This window comes from Callospermophilus lateralis, chromosome 1, assembly GCF_048772815.1.
Source record: "Callospermophilus lateralis isolate mCalLat2 chromosome 1, mCalLat2.hap1, whole genome shotgun sequence".
NCBI classification, from domain to species: domain Eukaryota; kingdom Metazoa; phylum Chordata; class Mammalia; order Rodentia; family Sciuridae; genus Callospermophilus; species Callospermophilus lateralis.
The window spans coordinates 7210456-7231524 of record NC_135305.1 but is presented as its reverse complement, the minus strand read 5'-3'; the positions used below and the strand labels follow the sequence as shown (position 1 = coordinate 7231524).

Sequence of the window (21069 nt, the reverse complement as noted above, 5' to 3'; positions counted from 1 at the left end):
CCACTGGGTAACACCCACTCCCAAAGCTGTGCTCCTCTGCTGAGCCGAAATGGGGATCCACCTGCCTCCTGGTCAGGGAAGCCAGTCTCCACATTTCCATCACTCAAAGCCAGGGGGTGCTCAGCTCCCGACAAGGATTCTTCTTCTGGATTAGGCAAGGTGGACCTGGGAACTCCAAGAAACTAGAAATGGAGAATTCAAGTATGGTATTGCTCCTACAAGAACACAGGCTGTGTCACTTTGGACTGAGCATATGCTTTCCACCTTTCATAGCAGATCCACTGTGAATTGTGGTGGCTCTGATCATAGAATTTCAAAGCAAATTCCTTTTGTCTCTTCTTTTTAAAGGAAAAGATCAGGTGGGCTACATGGGAGAAATGGATGTGCAGGGTGCTACCAGGGAAGGTGGACTGTACGTGCCACCTCAGAAGAAAGCTTGCCTTGGCCGCTGCAGTGTGGAGAGTAACACCATCAAGGGAGACTGGACAGGGAGAAGCAAGAAACCTCTGAAACCCCGATCTATCCAGAAGTCATGGTTTGCACAGTTTCCATGGTTGATCATGAATGAGGAACAGACAGCTCTGTTTTGCTGTGCCTGCAGAGAATACCCATCTGTCAGGGACAAACGGTCAAGATTAATAGAAGGTTACACAGGACCATTCAAGGTGGAGACTCTCAAATATCATGCCAAGAGCAAAGCCCATATGTTCTGTGTCAATGCCCTGGCTGCCAGGGACCCCATCTGGGCAGCCCGTTTCCAGAGCATCAGGGATAGTTCTTCAGAGGTCCTGGCCAGCTCTGAGCACCTCTTCACAGCAGATTATCCCATGTTCTACCCCCCAGGGCCTCTGGAAGACTTTGATAGTATGGCCAACCTCCTGCCAAGCTCGAGAGCAGAACTAGAGGACCCTGGAGGGAGTGCAGCAAATCCTGCATTGTATCTAGACTACATTTCAGACGTGAGACAAAAAGAAATCACCAGTGACATCTCTTCAGACATTAACATTTTGTGTAATGACGCTATTGAATTCTGCAGTCAGGTAATACATACATAATGATTGAACTCAGGGGCACTCAACCACTGAGCCACATCCCCAGCCCTATTTTGTATTTTATATAGAGTCAGGGTCTCACTGAGTTACTTAGCCCCTCCCCATTGCTGAGGCTGGCTTTGAACTCTCAATCCTCTTGCCTCAGCCTCCTGAGCTGCTGGGATTACAGGCATCTGCCACCGCACCCAACTAGAACATCTAACTTCTGATATAAGGAATGATAATCTTTATCCAGAATCTAAAACCTACAAAATTCAAGAAATAATCCACAATCACACAGTGACCACAGAGTTCTTAAATAATCAGTATTTTTAAAATTTCAACTTCAACTTGGAGTGATGTAACACCTTTAAACTCTGCATAGTTTTTTCAAACATGCTGTATGATAGTTTGTCTAATGTTGTTAGGAAGCTGTGGAGCTGGTGTTAGTAACTCACCGTGTCAGGAGACGGAGCCTCAGGAGAAGTGTTGTAAATGCGGGACTCTGCCCAGGGCCCTTGACCACCTGCTCCTGCTTTCCTTCTGCTTCCTGTAGTGCTGCTTGGGTCCTAAACAACTCTAGCATTTGCCTTGTTTATTTTGAATTATAGTTTTCCTGGAAAGTTGGTTTCTGAGGAAGCCGTGTTAGTTGGAATTTTCCCCATTCTGAACTGTTGCGTGTGAGTAGGATGTTACAATCAACCACTGTTAGTGCTCCTTTGAGAGTCCTGCGAGAGTAGTCTGGGTGTGCCTCAGAGCTAGCACCATAAGGAACCCAGCTGAAATTAGTAAGCATGAATTTTTCCAGAGTCCTGAAAAACAGCAAAGTTTCTTTCTCATTCTCTTTATGTTCTCTCTTTTTTTTTTTTTTTTTTCCAGTATTGGAAGCCAGTAAACAGGTCAAACCTTTATAATCTGAATTCTTTAGCAGTAAGACATGTGTAAGCTTAGTCACTGATTATAAGTATCCATAATTCTTTTTGCTGTCTTTCTTCATGTCCCATAGGGAAAGCCCAACCGACGCTCCCAGAGGCAGGCAGTCCCCTCTATAGTCATGGAAGAGCAGAGGGCACCCCTATTAGGACTCTAGAAGACAGGGTGCAGTTAGAGGCTCCACTGAAATTCCTACCCCTGTGTTTTTGTTTTCTCCCAGGAGATCCTAGGATCTGACTGAGGCCTATTTGGTTTTACCTAATAATTCTGGGCCTCACAAATTTGATTCTTTGACTTCCGGTGAAGAAATTGATTCCTCAGCATGCATCTGGGTCTCCTGGTAGGCTTCTCAAAGGCTGCTGGAAGTGATAAGTGGTATCTGACTCCAAAGGTGAGCTGAGCAGCACTGCTCTCTGTTGCAGGACCCTCCTGAAGAGGGGCTGCTGGAGGTTCCTGTGGTGTTTGGGGAGCTCCCGGCAGTGTTTGAGGATGTGGCAGTGTATTTCACCCGGGAAGAGTGGGGCCTGCTGGACAAGTGGCAGAAGGAGCTGTACAGAGACGTGATGCGGATGAACTATGAGCTCTTGGCATCCCTGGGTAAAGCTTCCTGTAGTCTTTTTCTTTTTTCCCCCCCAATATTGGAAATTAAATCCAGGGTCTTGTCAGCACTCTACCACTGAGCTACATCCCCAGCACTGTTTATTTTTTGAGACAGGATCTTGCTAAGTTGCTGAGGCTGTCCTTGAACTTGCAATCCTCCTCCCTCCGCCTCCTTAATTGCTAGCATTAATGCATGCACCGCCATGTCTGGCTTCCTGTACTCTTTTATATGCCAACATCAATTGACTTCAGAACCCACATAAACATCTATGGCTTGTCGCCCTCTTCCCATTTCTGCTCTTCCCTTGTTGTGGGCAGAGAGGGTTCATGTCTTTTGTTACTCAGAACTCTCTCTGCTTTGGAATACTGTACTTTGTCACCTCTTCATCCGTCTACCTGTCCATCCACCTGTCTGTCCTCCACCAAACACTTATGGACTGTCTCCATAAGTGCTAATGAACAAGCACAAACCAAGGCCTCTGATTTCAAGGGACTTACTTGAGAGGTAAACATTTAGATGAGAAACTGTCAAATGACACAGGCAACCTCCATAGGAGCTTCAAGAAAGACTGCCCTGGGGCCACTGAAGTAGGGCCCTGTTAATCTGGGTGTGGGAGGAAGGGATCAGGATCTCTTCACAGGGAGGATCTGTTTAAACAGAGTCAAAACCAGGTGCGCAGGAAGGAGGAAGGGCATCTTGCATGACAGCAGGAGCAAAGGCTGGAGGTAAAAGGGCCTCTCGGTGGGTCCCATGCTCCTGTCTGTGCAGCAGTGCTGAGGCTCCTCCATTTCACCCAGGTGCCAGCACAGGTTGGCAGCCTTGGGCATCAGTTCACTAGGTGAGGGCATGCAGCATGGGGAGTTATGGAGGTAGTGATGGCTACCGCATCATCCTCCCCTGTGTCTTTTTCTTCTTCACTTTCCCTCCTTCCTGCAGACTCCCAAGGTTCTTATGCAGCATAAGATGGGAAGACAGCTTTTCATCTTCCAGAGCTTGTATTTCTTTCTTCATTTTACCAGCCTATACCTGGTATCACAGTAGAAGCTTGCCAGAGCGGGCTGCTATGTTAACTTAGGAATTGCAGCAATAACCCACGTCAGACTTTTGTAGACTTAAGCAGCAAGGATAATATGACTTCAATGATTTCATGCCCCTTTTTTTACACTCCAGCTAAGATCTAGACTATTTTCTAAATATTATTGCCCTGTGTATTTGTTTTTAATCATTGTTCATCAGTCTTTTTACAGTGTGGTGATCAAACCCAGGCTTTGCACATGCTAGGCAAGTACATGTGCACCCACACCACAATTGTCCCTAATTCGTAAATGGCTTCCCAAACATTCAGAAATGGCTTAAGTCATGGTTTATTTTGTGGTGACAGAAGTTTTGTATTTGGGTCCAGGGCACTTGAACACAGTGTACCTTCAAAGATAGTTGCTACCCTGCTGTGCTGAGAAGCAATGAGAACCAGAGGAAATTGATTTGTGAATGTATACACCGGCAAAAGTTGGGTTTTCCATTAAAGTAACGCGCAGCAGCACAGGAGCTCCTGTGAAGAGTTATGAAAGGAACAGGTCGCTGTCACTGTGGAGAGCAGGCTCCTTGCAGTGCAGTGGGTGCTAGCTCTATCTTGTTTAGCCTGTACTTGATCCCACAGGTTTTGTATTTTGACACATGAGCTAAGCATTGTAAATTTTCTCTTCTTTGTTTTGAGTTAGGAAGTGGGGAAATGTTCACTAAGTAGGGGAAATTGGAGTATAGTTTAGACTTGGTGAAGTTTTGTTCAGTGAGCAAAAAATATAATCAGAGGACGGGGAGCTAATTTGCTTGTGGGTTAGATCAGGAATTAGGAAGGCTTTATGGTGCTGCGACTAAAAGGCTCCAGGAAAAGTGGGCTGACTGGGCTGCACAAAATAACCACACAAGAGACATAAATACCTTTTTCTTTGGGGTCTCTGGGACGGCTCCTCTGACCTTAAGGGTCCACAGGGAGAGAGAGAGAGAGAGAAAGCACGCGCTGATCCCTTTTATTGAGGGAAGCTATTCAAATGAGGCAAGAGGTCAGGTTTCAGGGGGCTGAGTCTATCTTCATGATGTCCACTGTCAGCAAGTTGACTGACGTCTGGGTAGGCCACACCCAAGGGCACAGTAAGAGAAGGGAACACATACCAGGCACTTCCATGGAACATGCTATCCTAAACAGGGCAAGGGGTTATATTACAAAGGAACAGGTGAGCATATCTCCACCCATGGGGAGGTAGCAAGACACATCTGGGCACAAAGACACAGTCACTCGAAGACGGTCACTCGTACCCTAGAAGAGCCGAGCAGTCTAGCAGCATGGGTGCCTGATGCCACATCGCCCAGCAGGGGAGTTAACTCAGTCACGTGGGAGGTTGGTCTCCCACATTATGGAGAGTGGGCTTGTCCTGAACTGAAAGCAGTGCGGAGTCCTGGGTCTGAACCGCACTTGGGATCCCTGTGAGGTACTTCAGTTCATGTCCAGCCAGTCTCTCTTCACCCTCCTCCAACTTAAATACTTTCTCTTGTTTGAAGTAAAAGCATGTTACGGAGCCTGGGAATTGTAAACATAGCCAGGCATATGTGATTTGTATGTTTAAAAGGAATCAGGCCAATAATTAGGGTAGAAAACAGTGTTAAAACATAGTGAAGATTCTCTAATCAATATTTTTACTTTGGATTATTTCTTTTAGTTGCCTACACTTGAGCTCCCTGTGACAAATGCTTTAAGAGTTAAAAACCAAATATTATTTTGCATTTTTTTAATTATTTTTTGGTAAGTAGAACTTCTTCTTGAAATGAACTCAGTTTTTGACTGCTTCTTATCAGAGTTTACAGCTGAAAACACAATTAGAGTTTCAACTGAAAAAGAAAATGTTCTTTTAGAGTTAACACTATTGAGCCTATTTTTAAACAGACAGTCTCAATTTAATACAGACAATGTTGATATTAATTTCTTTTCTTTTTTGGTCCTGAGGATTGAATGAACTCAGAGGTGCTTAACCACTGAGCTATATCCTCAGCCTTATTTATTTATTTATTTAATTTTGTGGTTTTTATAATTTATTTTAATTAGGTATATATGACAGAAAAATGCATTTTGATTCATTGTACACAATTGCAGCACAACTTTATATTTCTAGAGTTGTACACAATGTAGCATCACACCATATATGCAGTCATACATGTACCCAGGCTAATGATGTCCATCTCATTCCACTATCTTTCCTGCCCCCTGCACCCTCCCCACCCTCCTTCCCCTTTGCCCAATCAAAGTTCCTCCATTTTTCCCATGCCTCTCCCCTCCCCGTAATGGATCAGCATCTGCTTATCAGAGAGAACATTTGGTCTTTGGTTTTTGGGGATTGGCTTACTTCACTTAGCATGATATTCTCCAACTCCATCTATTTACTTGCAAATGCCATGATTTTTAATGCTGAATAATATTCCATTGTGTATATATACCACAGTTCCTTTATCCATTCATCTTTTGAAGGGCATCTAGATTGCTTCCACAGTTCAGGAATTGTGAATTGAGCTGCTTTGAACATTGATGTGGCTGTGTCCCTGTAGTATGCTGTTTTTAAGTCCTTTGAATATAAACCGAGAAGTGGGATAGCTGGATCAAATGGTGGTTCTGTTTTTAGTTTTCTAAGGAATCTCCATACTGCTTTCCAGATTGGTTGCACCAATTTTCAGTCCCACCAGCAATGTGCGCCTTTTCCCCCACATCCTCACCAACATTTATTGTTGTCTGTATTTTTGATAACTGCCATTCTGACTAGAGTGAGATGAATATTTATTTGATTTTGGTGTGAACCAAGGGGTGCAACACTGAGCCATATCCCCAGCCCTTTTTATTTTTTATTTTGAGACAGAGTCTCACCAAATTGTCTTGCTAAATTGCGGAGATGCCCTCATACTTGCAGTCCACCTGAGTCATTAGAAGTATGGGTGTGTGCCACCACTCCTAGCTTGATAATAATTTCTATTAGTTTAGCATAGACTGAAGCTTTTTGACAGATGTGCATTTCCAGGTTATACCTACTCACCTGCCACATATTCCTGGGCCTTGCCAGCTGTCTTATCAATAGTGCTGAACTTACAAGAACTTTTTTTTTTTTTTTTTTGGTACTGGGATTGAAACCAGAGGTGCTTAACTACTGAGCTATATCCCCAGCCCTTTTTGTTTTATTTTGAGACAGAGTCTCACAAAGTTGCTAGGGCCTCACTAAGTTGCTGAGGCTAGCTTTGAATTTTCCATCCTCCTGCCTCAGCCTCTGAGTTGCTGGCATTACAGGTATGTGCTGCTCTGCCTGGCAAGAATATTCATCTTGATTATGTTGATTATGGGGAAAGAGGCTATTTTCCCACCCTGTTTTGCAGTGCTAGGGGGTGGAACCCAGGGTCTTGCACTCTACCATTCTGCTCTACTCCACCCTTCTGTTTTATCTTTAATGTTTCCTGTTCAGTGGACTCACTCTTTTACAGCTATTTTAATTATCACTGTGCAAAGTTTCTGGATATTCTTTTATTTTCATACTTGAAACTCTGGTTTGACTTTGACCATAGTGGAAAGTGGGGTAGGGTCCGCTAGCCTCAGATGAGGTCAGCCCAGAATGATCAGAAGTCTCCTTTGCAAGCCAAGTCCTCTTTTTGGATGTTTATGGAGTGTGTTGGTTTGTGCTTGTGCATTCACAGTGGTTAGTCCCCTTGGTCCCTTTCATTACTAGAGCTTAGGAAAGTCTGTTTGGAAATTCCCTTTGTCACTTATTCTGAAGGAAACAGAAAGAAAAGGTTTTGGTTGCTCCTGGGGCCAGGGTGCTGGTGGCAGCCAAAGGTGGACAGTCCCCAAGGGAAATATAATCTGAGGCAAACAGAGTATATTTGCAGGTATTTGGTTGGTTGTTTTTTTCCAATTATTCTTTTAAAATATTTCTTCAAAATTATGTTTTTAATCAAAGTAGTCCCAGTAAGACTTATAATGCCAACCTGACGGTCCCCTGTCCTGCCTTGATTTGGAGTCCTCCTCCTGAAAGTCTTTGAACTGTGTTTTCCAGTCAGTTCCTTCTATTTCTAGGTGATCTGTTGGCCATTAGTCTACAGAGTAGCTTGGGTAGGTGCATTCAGAAAACAGCTTGGCGCTCTCGTCACCACAGCTGCACGTCAGTCCTGGGGATCTTCTCTCTCACCTCTGGGTCAAATCTAGGACAGGGCCTGTGACTTTTTCTTGTCATACCCAGACAGCAGAACATCCTCTAGGTAATGAGTGAAATGTCCAGTGCAGCACCCTTTAGAAATGTCCTGATTAAGAGGGTAAAGGAAGGCTGACGGACATTTCCAAACTAATGGAGACTAAAAGCTGTGGCAGCCGCATGCCTAATGCCAGGTCAGATGCTGGGCTGGCAAAAATAGACTTCTATAAAGAACATTTGGGGGACAAGCAGAGGAATTTAGTTGTGAGCTGTAAATTAGATAATAGTATTATGTCAATGTTCAATAATCTGGTTTGGGTCATATGCTTTAGTTGTATAGGACACACGTTTCTATAGAACAAAGTCCCACACCCTCACTCACTGTCTTTCAGCTCTCTAGGTCAGAGTCCAGGTGGCCTCAGCAAAGCTTGCTGCTTAAGGTTTCAGGCCAGAATTAAGATGCTGGCCCAGGAGCTCTTCCTAGAGGCTCTGGGGGAGAATGGCTCTCTTGGTGACAAACCCTGCTCCTTGTGGTCGTAGAGCTGAGGGCCTGGTTTGCTTTCTGTCAAGCAGGGATCTCTCAGCTCCCGACAGCTACTTGCAGTTCCTCTCCTGTGGCCACATCCATTCTCAGGCCAGCAACAGTGCACAGAGTGTCCTGTGCTTCGGAACTCTGGCTTCCCCATTAGCTCCCAGCTTTTAAAAGGCTCTGGAATGAGGCCAGTCTGCCTGGATGCCCTCTCTTTGTCACCCAACATAAAATGATCACAGGAGTGACATCCCCTGTTCACAGATCGTATCCACACCCGCAGGGAATAGATCAGGCCAGTGTGAGCATCACCGATGCCAAGTTAGAGTTCTGTCTGCTGCCCTTGAGGATGTCCTTGAGTAATACACACAGGATGGAGGGTCATGATAACAATTTACTCTCAATGGTTCAGAAAAATATTAATCATATATCTACATGCAAAGAGTGAGTGTGCATGTGAGCTCATGAAAGAAAAATGGGACAAAATATAAACAATTGGCATTCCTTGTATTACTATTGAAACTTTTATTAAGTTTGAGATTATATCAAATTTTTACTAAAAAAAGAAAAAAAGCTAGACCACAAAAGTCTAGTCCTCCATTAATGCTAAGTGTACTTCTATTAATACTAAAGTTCCTTACCTTTCTACCTCATCCTGCTTCAGGTCTAGAATCTGGAATCATAAAAGGAAGAGAGGAGCTGCTGGGCCTGGTGGCACATGCCTGTGATCCCAGCAACTAGGGATGCTGAGGCAGGAGGATTACAAGTTTGAGGGGTGGCTCAGTGGTAGGTGGCCTCTGGGTTTAATCCTCAGTACCACAAAAATAAATGTTTTTTAATAAAGATAAGGGCTATTGTCTTCCTGCCCTCAGCTTATTCCAGGACTTCTGCTGCACCCTGGGAGGGAAATGGGGTAAGTAAGAGATGTACAGGAATGGTTTACCTGGCCTCCCCGTCATCTGATACCAGCTCTTTACAACTGTGATATTTTAAAGCTGATTCTTTGGATATGTTTGGGTTTCACAGACCAACCCCCTCCCAACCCTGTCACTGAGGACCTTTTTTTTTTTTCCGCAGGGGGGTGGTACTCAAGATGGAACCCAGGAGTGCTTTTTACTTTTTAAGCTCATCCCGAGTCATTTGTATTTTTTATTTTGAGACAGGATCTCTCTAAGTTCCTGAGGGTCTCGTTAAGTTGCTGAGGCTGGTCTTGAACTTGCATTCCTTCTGCCTCAGCCTCCTGAGTTGCTGGGATCACAGGTGGGCACCATCATACCTGGCTTCTAGGGACCTCTTGACATGGGTAAATGTCTTCTTTGACTTTCTTCTTAGGTTCCTTCATGGGGGGACCATCACACCAGGAAACAGCTATCATGGCAGAACCTCTGAAGTATGGTTCTGGACCTCTTCTCTTCCCTGCGTGGCCCATACCTGGACCATGGAGAGTACATAATTGTCCTTTGCTCAGACAAACCTTGGGAATGTAGGCAATTTCCACCAGGGCCCCTGTGAGGGCACCCACTCTCAGCATCTGCCTTTAACCCTTCCTAGGCCTGGATTCATGGCCAGCCCCACAGCTCCAGGGGACATAACTCGGGATGCCTTTCTATAATTAGGAGAAAGAAACACCACCCTCCATAGTAGGAAAGAGAAACTCATAATCCACTTGACAACTTTTTCCAGAAACATCTCTAATACCCAATATCCTGACCCAGTTTTAGCTCCTTGATTCTTTCTTCCTGGGTGAGGGCCAGGGCCATCCTCCTTCCAAGTGTGCCTCCATAGTCCAGCTTGAGAATGGATGATGGTTGGCTCCTACTTTGGGGCCTCCAGCCCAGACAGACAGACAGACCATGCTTGAAGACCTTGCTGCCGGGTTCACTGCTCCTTCTGTTTGTTGATTTAGATGTATCTCTTGGTTCCTACTGTGGAAAGTGCAGACATGCCTCTCACGTCTCCCAGGCCCACTTCTCTTCCCTTGTCCTCTCAGAACAGGTGTCACACACTTTCATGGTTCCATCAATGTAAGTTATTTGCCTGTTGAGCAAAGCAGTACATTATGGTGATATTTTCTTTGTTGTAGGACTTTCTCCCCGGAATTGGAATTTTTTCATATTTTTATTTTGCTAGTATTTGTCCTCTCTCCAAATCTTCCCAGATTATCCAGTGGAGTTACAGAACTCCTCTGGAGTCTTTCCACGTGGTGAACATCATATGATCTGTTGGTCTTATTCTTTTTCTGGAGGCTTCCTTCACTGGGCCTTCCTCTCCCTTGCTCTGTCTAAACTAGTGATTAATCTAGTTACTGGGCCAGGCATACAATGTGGCCTTAGCCTCTCCTTGTCACTTCCCCACTTCCTGGACCTGTCTCTTCTTTCATGATGTGTGTCTTCAATTTGTGGAAGCCCGTCTACTTCCACAAGTAGACGGGCTTCCACAAATTGCCTCAAGTAGCCTCCTAGACAGGGTGGATAGGAGGACATTTCTTTTCTTTAAGACTCTACATGTCTTATTCTACCTGCAGATGCCTTATTCTACCTGCACAGCTGGTTGATGACTTGATGGCCATAGAATTCCCGATTGGAGCCCCGTTTTCCTCACCATTCTGAAAGCATTACTCTGTTAGTTTTTATTGATGCTGTTGAGAAGTCTAATGCCCATTGTATTTCTAAATCTTTGAACACTACTTATTCTACTCTAAAAGCTTATAAAATTTATTCCAGTGTTCTGAAATGTCTTATGACATGCCTTTATATGGGAGTCCACTTATTTTTTGTTCTGGCTGTTGGGCGCTTTTCTTCCACTTTGCAGTTTAGGGAAGTGTTCTGTTCTTAATTTTTTTCCTTTATGATTTCTTCCTATATATTCTCTTCTCTTTCTTCCCCAAACTCCTCTATTAGCTATATATTGGACTTTCTGAATTGAGCCTTGGGCTTTTTTTGTTTCCCATGTTCTGCTTCTCTCCTTTTTACCGAACTTTCTTAGAGGTCTCCTCTGTTTTATTTTTTAGCAATTCTATTTTTTAAAATTTTTCTATTGGGTTTTTCTATTTTATAAGCTTTTTTGTGGTTGACTATCATGACTTTTTTCACTGTGAATTCTTACGCTTTTTTTTTTTTTTTTTTTTTTTGGTCTTTTTTGTGGCCTGGATTGAACCCCGTTCCTTACGCATGCTGGGCAAGTACCCGACTACTGAGCTATACCCCAGCCTGTGAATATGGTTCTGGATTGTTTGGAGTCTTGTTTTGCTCCCTGCAAGATCTTTAGTTCTTCCAGGGCTTTTTCCTACTTGTTTTGGTTTTTCTCTTTCATGTTGGAGTCTCTTGAAGAGTTCTCTCTATGTTCAGCCCTATTTAAAAACTGAGGGGAAGCTCTGCATGTGGCTGGAACTCAACAAAGAGTAGGTGACACTGTAGGGGACCAGCTCAAACCTGGATGTCTCACTGAGGAGTCCACAACACTGTCTGTTGATGTTTTGGAGGGAGAGCGAGGGGCAGTTCTATTTCTGCAAAGCGAACTCTTCGCCTCTGCTTGGAGGTATGAGCCGAGCCCTGGCTCCTGGAGCCAGCAGCACCCCCAGCCTTGGTGTGTCCTGGCGTTAGCACCGTGCTTCTTCAGCATCCTGGGATCTGGAGCCTTTCTTGGTAGGTTTTCCTGTGGAATCTCTGTTCTCCCCACCCCCCAGGTGAGGTGATGGTGTTGCCTGGCTTCCTAGGATGGCTGAGAGGTCCTGGGGTCTCTGTAGACTTTGATCTCATTCCCTGCTCCCTCGTTCCCTACCCACTCCCTTCCCTCACAGCAAGCAGAGCCTGCTGGTTCTTAATCTCTTTGGGATTTTGGGCTGCAAACAATTTGCTTCTCCTTGTCCCCCCCTCTGCAGGTGTGGATATGCATCTGTTGGTTCTCTCTTTTATTTCCTTTTCTTCTAAAAATGTATCAGCTTTTTTTAGTCCAATATTTCTCTTGGGCTTATGCGTCTTTTTATTATTATTCCTTTACTCTCATTTTAGAGATATTTCAAGAATGATGTGAGTTCAATCAGCCACACTTTAATAATTTATTTTTTTATCACAGTAGATAATATACTAATAAATACCTACATAATAAACTTACATGTATTTAAGTGATCCAAAAGATGAGTAGCAAAAAATAATCCCTCTTTTCCCAACCTTCTTCCTCCTTAGAAGTTACCAACTGCTTGTATGCCCTTCCAAAAAAAGTCTATATACACATTAATGTAGACATGAAAACATGTAAGTAGATAGTAATGGGCTTTATTTTTAAAAAAGGAAGCAATTTCTTAGCATATCCCCGAAAAATAGTTACATTTTAAATAAGGGGTAACTTTCTTTTACTCAGATTTCAGGATCCATTGAACGTGGTGAATTTTCAGGCTGCGTCAAATAGCCTGTGCAGTTGGCCACCTAAAGTGCACTAGGGGATGCATGCATGGGACAGTTGTGGGTGGTGACATCCACTTCTTGTGAGGCTTTCCTTTTCACTCTGCCTTTGCTCTCCTTCAGTTTTATCCTCTGCTTTTCCTGTTTTTCCTCTTCCCCTCTGAATGCATCTCACTGGCCCCGGCTCCTATGGCCGACCCACAGAGCTGCAGAAGTGAGCCTTCCTCTGGCAGGGCGCCCCTAGCCATCTCTTTGGCACTCTGGGTAGGTGTGCCCTCAGCTTGCCCTGGCTGACTGACCAAAGACAGACCCCACTGCATGGACTGGGGGCCAGGTGCAGAGGCGCTGCTGAATAATGGTCTGGAGCAGTGGCAAAAGTGTGACTCTTCATTCCTGCAACAGGGCCTGCCGCTGCAAAGCCAGACTTGATCTCGAAACTGGAACGGAGAGCTGCCCCCTGGATCAGAGACCCAATCGGACTGAAGTGGGGGAGTGGTCGGTCCCCAGGTGAGTCTTCACCCACTGAATTCTGAAGGTCTTATGTGCAGGGGCCTTTACAGCTATGACAAGTAACACGACATTAGTTCAGCCATGTTTTTCCTGGACCTGTTGTGCATCGGGCCCTGGGTAGGTGAAGGTGACTAAGAAACAAGGCCTGCCCTCAGGTGTGAATGGTCTAGGAACTGTGACAATAAGGGGAAAAGGAGGTTCTTTGATGAACAGAAGTGCCAAAGGACTCTGTGGCAGAGCTAGCAGGAGAAGCGACATGGGGGACATGATGGACATGAGGAACCAGGTGGCCCACAGGTGTCGAGCCTGTCTTCCCCTCTCCCCTGGGTGTATAGTGACAAGAGTATAAGGAAAGGAATGTGAGAATGAGCAATTTTGTGCATCTCAGTCACAACCTGCTGGCTAGTAGCTGCCTGTGTGCTCTACCTCCCTTCTTTTCTCATTTCACAAGAGGATTAATGCCACTTCTTTAATAATATCTGTGGCCAAGGGTGATTGATTAAGCTTCTGAGCATAGGCATCATATGATCCCAGAGTAGCTAAAAGGATGGACAGGAGGGGAGGCCAACAAAAGCACCCACAAGGACACACACTACTCCTGGGGAGACAGATTGACTTTCTTTTTTTTTAGTTTTGTTTTTTTTTAATTTTTTAGTTGTGGATGGATCCAACACCTTTATTTTATTTATTTATCTTGATGTGGTGTTGAGGATTAAACCCAGTATCTCACATATGACAGCCTTACCACTGAGCTACAACCCCAGCCCACCAGATTGACTTTCACAAGTAATATGGTGAGGGGTTAAATAGAAGTCACTAATGATTTCCAGAAAGAGGGGTCACCTTCAGCTTCTCTGCTTTGCATAAGGAGCACTTATTGATTGGGAGTATCTTAGCTGGTAGAAGACAGCAGAGCTCTGGCAGCAAAACTAATCACAGTGTTATTTCCCCCAAAGGGAAAAAGAAAATGGTAGCAGAAAGAGAGGCAGATGCACAATCCTGGGCTGCAGAATCGGCATCACTTCCAGCTCCTCCTGTGGACTCTTATGCCTACTGCCCTTCCAGCACGTGTGAGGTAGAAGCAGAAGGACCTAGGAAAATCCAGAGGACTTACCGACCCCGATCCATTCAGAGGTCGTGGTTTGGGCAGTTCCCGTGGTTAGTAATTGACCCCACAGAGACCAAGCTCTTTTGTTCAGTCTGCAGAGAGAGACCTACCCTCCATGACAAATCATCTCGGTTAGTTCGAGGCTATACTGGGCCTTTTAAGGTGGAGACTTTAAAATATCACGAAGTCAGCAAGGCACACAAACTCTGTGTCAACACTGTGGCCGTCAAAGATGACAGCCCTCAGGCTGCCCTAATCCCAGAGATCTCTAGTGACCTCATGGCCAACATGGAACACTTCTTCAATGCTGCCTACTCCATCGCATACCACTCCAGGCCCCTGAATGACTTTGAGAAGGTCCTGCAGCTCCTCCAGAGCACTGGGACTGTGATTTTAGGTAAGTATCGAAATCGCACCGCATGCACTCAGTTCATCAAGTACATCTCAGAGACTCTGAAGAAGGAGATCCTTGGTGACATCCGGAACTCTCCGTGTGTGAGTGTGTTGCTGGACAGCTGCACAGACTCCTCCGACCAGGCCTGTGTGGGGATCTACATCCGTTACTTTAAGCAGATGGAAGTGAAAGAGTCATACATTACCCTGGCCCCTCTCTACAGTGAGACAGTGGATGGGTACTTTGAGACCATCATTGCTGCCCTGGATGAGCTGGACATCCCCTTCCGGAAGCCTGGCTGGGTAGTGGGCCTGGGGACTGATGGCTCCACCATGCTGAGCTGCAAAGGAGGCCTCATGGAGAAGTTCCGGGAGATCATCCCCCAGCTGTTGCCTGTCCATTGTGTGGCCCACCGGCTGCACCTGGCTGTGGTGGATGCTTGTGGGAGCATTGACCTAGTGAAGAAGTGTGATAGGCACATTCGAACTGTCTTCAAGTTTTACCAGTCCTCCAACAAGAGACTGAGCGAGCTGCAGGATGGTGCGGCTGCCCTGGAGCAGGAGATCGTCCGCCTAAAGGACCTGAATGCGGTCAGGTGGGTGGCCAGCAAGAGGCGCACACTGAATGCGCTCATTGTGAGCTGGCCTGCCCTGGCGAGGCACCTCCAGAGTGTGGCAGAAGCAGGGGGCCAGATTGGGCACAGGGCCAAGGGCATGCTGAAGCTGATGAAGGGCTTCCATTTTATTAAATTCTGCCATTTCCTGTTGGACTTCCTTAGCATCTACAGGCCCTTGTCTGAGGTGTGCCAGAAGGAGATCGTTTTGATCACAGAGGTGAACGCCACACTGGGACGGGCCTACGTGGCACTGGAGACCCTCCGCCACCAGGCAGGACCCAAGGAGGAGGAGTTCAATGCCAGCTTCCAGGATGGGCAGCTCCATGGCGTCTTCCTGGAGAGGATGGAGATGGCAGAGCAGCGGTTCCAGGCTGACAGGGAGAGAATGATCCTGACTGGGCTCGAGTACCTCCGGCAGCGGTTTGATGTGGACCGCCCCCCTCAGCTCAAGAGCATGGAGGTATTTGACACCATGACCTGGCCCAGTGGGGTTGAACTGGCCCACTTTGGGAATGATGACATTCTCAGCCTTGCCAGGTATTTTGAGCTCTCCCTTCCTACAGGGTACAGTGAGGAAGCGCTGCTGCAGGAGTGGCTGGGTCTAAAAGCCACTGCCCAGAACCTCCCGTTCTCCATGCTGTGTAAAAACGCCCTGGCCCAGCACTGCCGCTTCCCCTTGCTGAGCAGGCTTGTGGCTGTGGTGGTCTGTGTGCCCATCTCCACCTCCTGCTGTGAGCGGGGGTTCAAGGCCATGAACCGGATCAGGACCGACGAGAGGACCAAACTCTCCAATGAGGTGCTCAACATGCTCATGATGACAGCAGTGAACGGTGTGGCAGTCACAGAGTACGACCCCCAGCCTGCCATCCAGCACTGGTACCTGACCTCCTCAGGCCGGCGTTTCAGCCATGTCTACTCCTGCGCCCGAGTGCCAGGCGGCTCCCACACAAGTAAGTACAAGGCAGTTTCCCCACAAGGGTGACAAAGCAGAGAACCTCATTAGCCAGGTCCCATGCAGAGCCAGAAGTGGGAGCGAGGGAGCCCACAGAAGAGGTTCAGTTCCCAGGGTCCTCTGCCCAGCCAGGCCAGTGGATGCTAGAGACATAGGAGCTACCCTCACAGATGTGTACCCAACCCAGAGAGACCAGAGCACAGGCTCAAGGCAGCAGGCATGGTGAGAAGAACGTGCAGTTCTGCAGCCCGACAGCCACCCTGGCTGTGGCCGGGCGCAGGTCAGCCTCCTGGGGCTCTGATTTTCATCTTAGAGGTAGTAAGTCCACCCTGAGAGCAGTCTGACCAGTAATACAGATGGCACCAAGTGAAGCCTGCAGAAATTAAGCTAGAGGACTAGATGGGGCAGGGCAGGGCATCATGTCCTAAGCAGGGTGGGTCAACCCTGGGCTGTGTGGGGATTGGCAGGAGGGAAGAGGACATCGTGGGTCAGGGTGGCAGTGGAGGAGATGAGGCAGAGGGAAGGCAGGTGTCTCAGGCAGTGAACAGAACAGGAAAACGGCCACCTAGACCACAGAGCTCATTTTGGTCACAGGCCTGAGGGCAGCCATGTCACACCAGAGGGCACACTACTGACAGCTGTAAACAAGAAATCTCCCTCTTAAGTAGTCACTGAGACCAAGGCAGAGGCCCAAGCCACGGGAGTCCTCCAGGCTGTTCCCATTTGCTCAGCAGGGACAGAGTGGTGTCTTCTCCTAGCTGTTCACCTTACCACCTCTTGCCTTCTCTCTCTCACCTCTGTGCCTGTGGTCATCAGCAGTGGGACTGAGTGCCAGGGTGGACTCAGGCTCTGCAAGAAGCCAAGTGGCCCTGAAGCCACAGCTGGGGCAGGAGGCAGTCCCTCCTATATGAGAGACTGAGAGTCCAGAGGTGCTTCAGTGCGTTCCGCACACATCAGTTAAGGGAACGTGGGGTGAAGGAGGCAAAGGCGCCATTGGGTGCCCTCCAGCAAGCTGTCCAGCCTACAAGGCCAGGTACTCTACCTGGGAGGAAACAACTGCTGTATGTGATGACACCCTCCTGCCTGGGCAGGCAGTGGACCCTTCAGCAGAATATTTCCTGTGGTAGCCTCCATGCATTGTGTGGACACTAGTACCCACCAGTTGTGACAATCAAAAGTGCCTCCAGACATTGCTACATGTCTGCTAGGGACAGATTCCCACACACAACCCTGCCCAATGCTGAGCTCCCTTGCCAGGGAAAAACACCAGACAGAACAAGGGCTGCGAGGTGCAGTGCTGGGCCACCTAGCCTGTCCTGCATGCTGTCTTCAGCACGCAGGCCTGAGGGCATGCTTGGCTGGTTCTTTTGCCTGGTCTGTTTGTCATTCTCCTCTCCTGCACAGGTGCGGGGCTCAAGAAGGAGGGGATAGGAACACTCCACATGGAGGGCCCTGTGGCCCCGAAGCCACCCGTCCCACCCTCCAGGGAGCCCTGGAGGTTCTGAAGGACTGCATCATGGAGCCTCCTGAGACTCCTGTACCAAGCACCAGCCCAGGGGCCACACACGGTTCTGAGCAAGTGGCAGCCTGGAGAAGGCTTTGGGAATCCCCTAATGACCCTGGCCCTTCTCCCCCAACTTATGAGAACAGGCCCTCTGCAGATTCTAGGATGTCCTGGAAGACATGCCCCTAAAGGCCCAGAAAGTGGGCAGATGGTTGAAACTAGCATTCCCAAAGGACAGGGTAATTAGGAGGTGTGCCACTAATTGCCCACGGTTGTATCTGAGCACAGCAGTGCCTCACCACTCCAAATAAGCCAGCGAGCTGGGCATATCAGGGCATTTCTCTACTGCACTTGGGCCTGCTTTTAGGATGAAGCAGAGGAAAACCCTTTGCGTGCAGCACCAAGATGGGTTTTGTTCCACAGCTCCAGGACGGTGAGATGAGTGCTTTCCCTGGAGGAAAGCTTTGTGCTCCCCCCACCGCCACTGGAGCCCTTGGGCATGGCCAGCATCACAACAAAAGAGTACATGGGATCAAGTCTGGAGTTGGGGGATGTGAGATCAGACCAGCTCCACTGCAGGCAGTGGCTTGCCATGGTCAATTCCTTCCTTTCTGTGCCTCAGTTTCCCCATCCATGCAGTACAGCAGAGAGTCCAAGTGCCTGCTGGCTCCCTGTCTGCCATACCATTAGAGAAGGCTCTCTCCAGGTCTCCATCCTTAATGGGACAGTAAGTTTTGCCCCCAGAGTCCTGCTGTAGGCTGAGGTGCTCTCCACATGTACCTTCAACAGGACAGGCATGCCCATGCTTCTGCAGCCTGTTTGGGGGGCTCTGCTGGGAACCACCAGGGCTGCCTGTTCAGTGTACCCCACCCAGATGTGTGGAATCACCCCATCAGGGCTCAGCTACTGGCAGTTTCTAACAGGCTCCTGCAGGGACTCTGTGGTTATCCTGCAGCTTAAGAACGTGACCCTAAAGGCACAGAGGGCCTCCTGCACGCCCAGGTCCTTTGTCTCCTCCGCTGTCTTCAGCCTGGAGTGAAGCACTTTTCCTCCCCAGGGGAGGCAGCAGCTTGGCCTCTGCTGGCTCAGGGGCCTGCCCATCAGGGCGGGATGATTTGTCCAGGTTCTGCCTGCCTTAGCCATGGGTGAGAAGTAAGGAATATTTGAGGGGAGGGCTTCTCACTCCTGCCTTATGCCTGCATGGGGGCCCTGCTCTATGCTGCAAGTACCCATAGTCGCCCTGACCAGCAGTCAGCCTGATTCTTATGACAACAGGTGCTGGAAGCCTGTGAAATGCTGTCAGCCAGGTGCCTCACTGTTATGCAGCTGCCCTGGATCCTGCATTCCTTCCTGTTACCCCCTTACACTCTGCCTTAGCACCTCATGTTCCTCTAGTCAGGAATTCCTTCCCCCTTCTGCCCCCACCCTGTGGAGCTATCTCCGCACCAGCCCTCTGGGCCTGAGGGCTGAGGGACAGCACAGGCCTTCGACCCTCCAGCTCTGGGAGGTGGCCACCTAGGGCACAGACCTCCCTCTCCCACCCACCTGCGTTTGAGCAGTTCAGGGATTTGCCAGGGCAGGGGTGGGGTTGTAGCCCCACCCCAGAGATTCCAGACTCAAGAGATGTTCCAGCAAGTGCCCTTCCAATGGGTCTTCCATCCCTTCAAAGCCCCTAAGTGAGCCACCAGTCTGCGCATTCAGGGTAGCTTTCTTCAGAGCAGTCTGGAAGGATGTTCTAGAGCCGAGGGGACTGTCAGGCAAGCAAGCGCCCTCCCTTTCCACTTCAGCACACTGTGGTCACCATCCAGTGCCTCCCGCTGGTGGAGAGGAATTGGTCCCTGAAGCGGCAACTGAAAATGCTGTTTATCCCAGGTGTTGCCCTACCCCAAGTTTCTCAAGGGACCTGGGCCACCTCTAGTATGTCTTTGCCTCCTCAAGGCAAAGAGAAAAGAAGACAAGTGACATTCTTGTTGAGGACCCCTGGTGGCCATGTGGCAAGTGCCCTTCTGTCAGAACCTCAGTGCCCAGGCTGGCCTTCTTGCTCTGTGTCCAGGGGCTGGCTATGTTCTAGAGTCTGGGCCCTGGAGACCCTGGTGGGAAATGCGCCTGTGTTTGCCTCACAGGGAAATGAGCTGGGGGGCACTGTGAGGCAGGAGAAGCACTTTCCTTTGGCCATTGTCTCCACCTCCTTCCCTGCCTGCAATTTTGACAGCATCTCCAGGGCGCAAATCCTGGCCCTTGGCCCTCCCTTCCTTGATGACTGATGCCCACAAGGGCTGACATTCTAAGTAACCAGCATTGTACTTGACACTTGATTTCAGTAGCCATAGAGACTGGGGGAGTGAGGGAGCTTAGCCCCTGTCCCAGCTGGGCACCTTAGAGTGTAACCAACTCCATAGCTTTGTTTCTGTGTGTTGCAAAGGGCAAGTCCCTAGGGTGCTCGAAACAAGGTCACCAGTTCCCTCACACAAGCGTCTTCATAGCCAAGAAACCAAAGGTGACTGGCCAGGAGTGTCCTTGCCTTCTCTAGTTTCAACAATGTACAAATGTGGTTTAAAAACCATGTTCAATTCTTAACCTTTTGTTATCTGAATAAAGCAGTTTATTTCAAACAAGCTTTTTAAGTCCCTGATTAAGACTCTGGAGATGAGGGATGTTGATCAGAGCTTGCTGGATCACCCCTCTTTCAAGAGGTGACAGGGCCCAGAACAGGTGGGCAGGGAAGCACGTGTGTGCCTTCAGCATTGTCTGGGTCTCTGTCCTTTCTGATCCTGGAGGTGAGCAGAGTCTGTTCGCAGTGAAAGTAGGATGTAGTGAGGAGTGCCATTATCTCCCTGCCACCTGGCATGTCATAGTTAGCAGAGTCCTTTCACAAATGCTGTCTCATTGGATTGACTGGGAATATCAAAGCCAGACTAAAATTGAGGGGAGAACATCTCTTTCCACCACTAGTGCCAGACCTGCCACTCCAAAGAGTTCCTAAGGGACCAGCTCTCAGAATGCCACTGCAGCCCTGCTCTGCAGGCCACACATCCTTCCTGGCAGTAAAGAGCAAAGGTTTACTACAGAGGCTGAGGTACAGGTACAACCGAGTCTTTTTGGTAGAGAAGAGCCGACTGTATCTGAGGACATTTTTTTTTTAAGACATTAAAACCACTGATTGAGCAGGGCATAGTGGTGCATCCCTGTAATCCTGGTGATTTGGGAGGCTGAGGCAGGAGGATTTTGAGTTCAAAGCCAGCTTAGCAACTTAGGCCCCAAGCAACTTAGTGAGA

General features: G+C 48.0%; 1 protein-coding gene across 1 annotated transcript in view; it reads left to right on the top strand.

Moving 5' to 3' along the window:
• Window positions 1-20388, top strand: part of Znf862 (zinc finger protein 862) — a 31730-nt gene extending 11342 nt beyond the window's left edge. The window contains exons 4-8 of the mRNA XM_076832081.2: window positions 349-1040; window positions 2387-2561; window positions 13113-13217; window positions 14177-16288; window positions 17695-20388. Coding sequence (XP_076688196.2) covers window positions 349-1040; window positions 2387-2561; window positions 13113-13217; window positions 14177-16288; window positions 17695-17795 — 3185 coding nt within the window. The 3' untranslated portion in view covers window positions 17796-20388. The remainder of the gene's footprint in view (window positions 1-348; window positions 1041-2386; window positions 2562-13112; window positions 13218-14176; window positions 16289-17694) is intronic.
• Window positions 20389-21069: the final 681 nt, after the last annotated feature.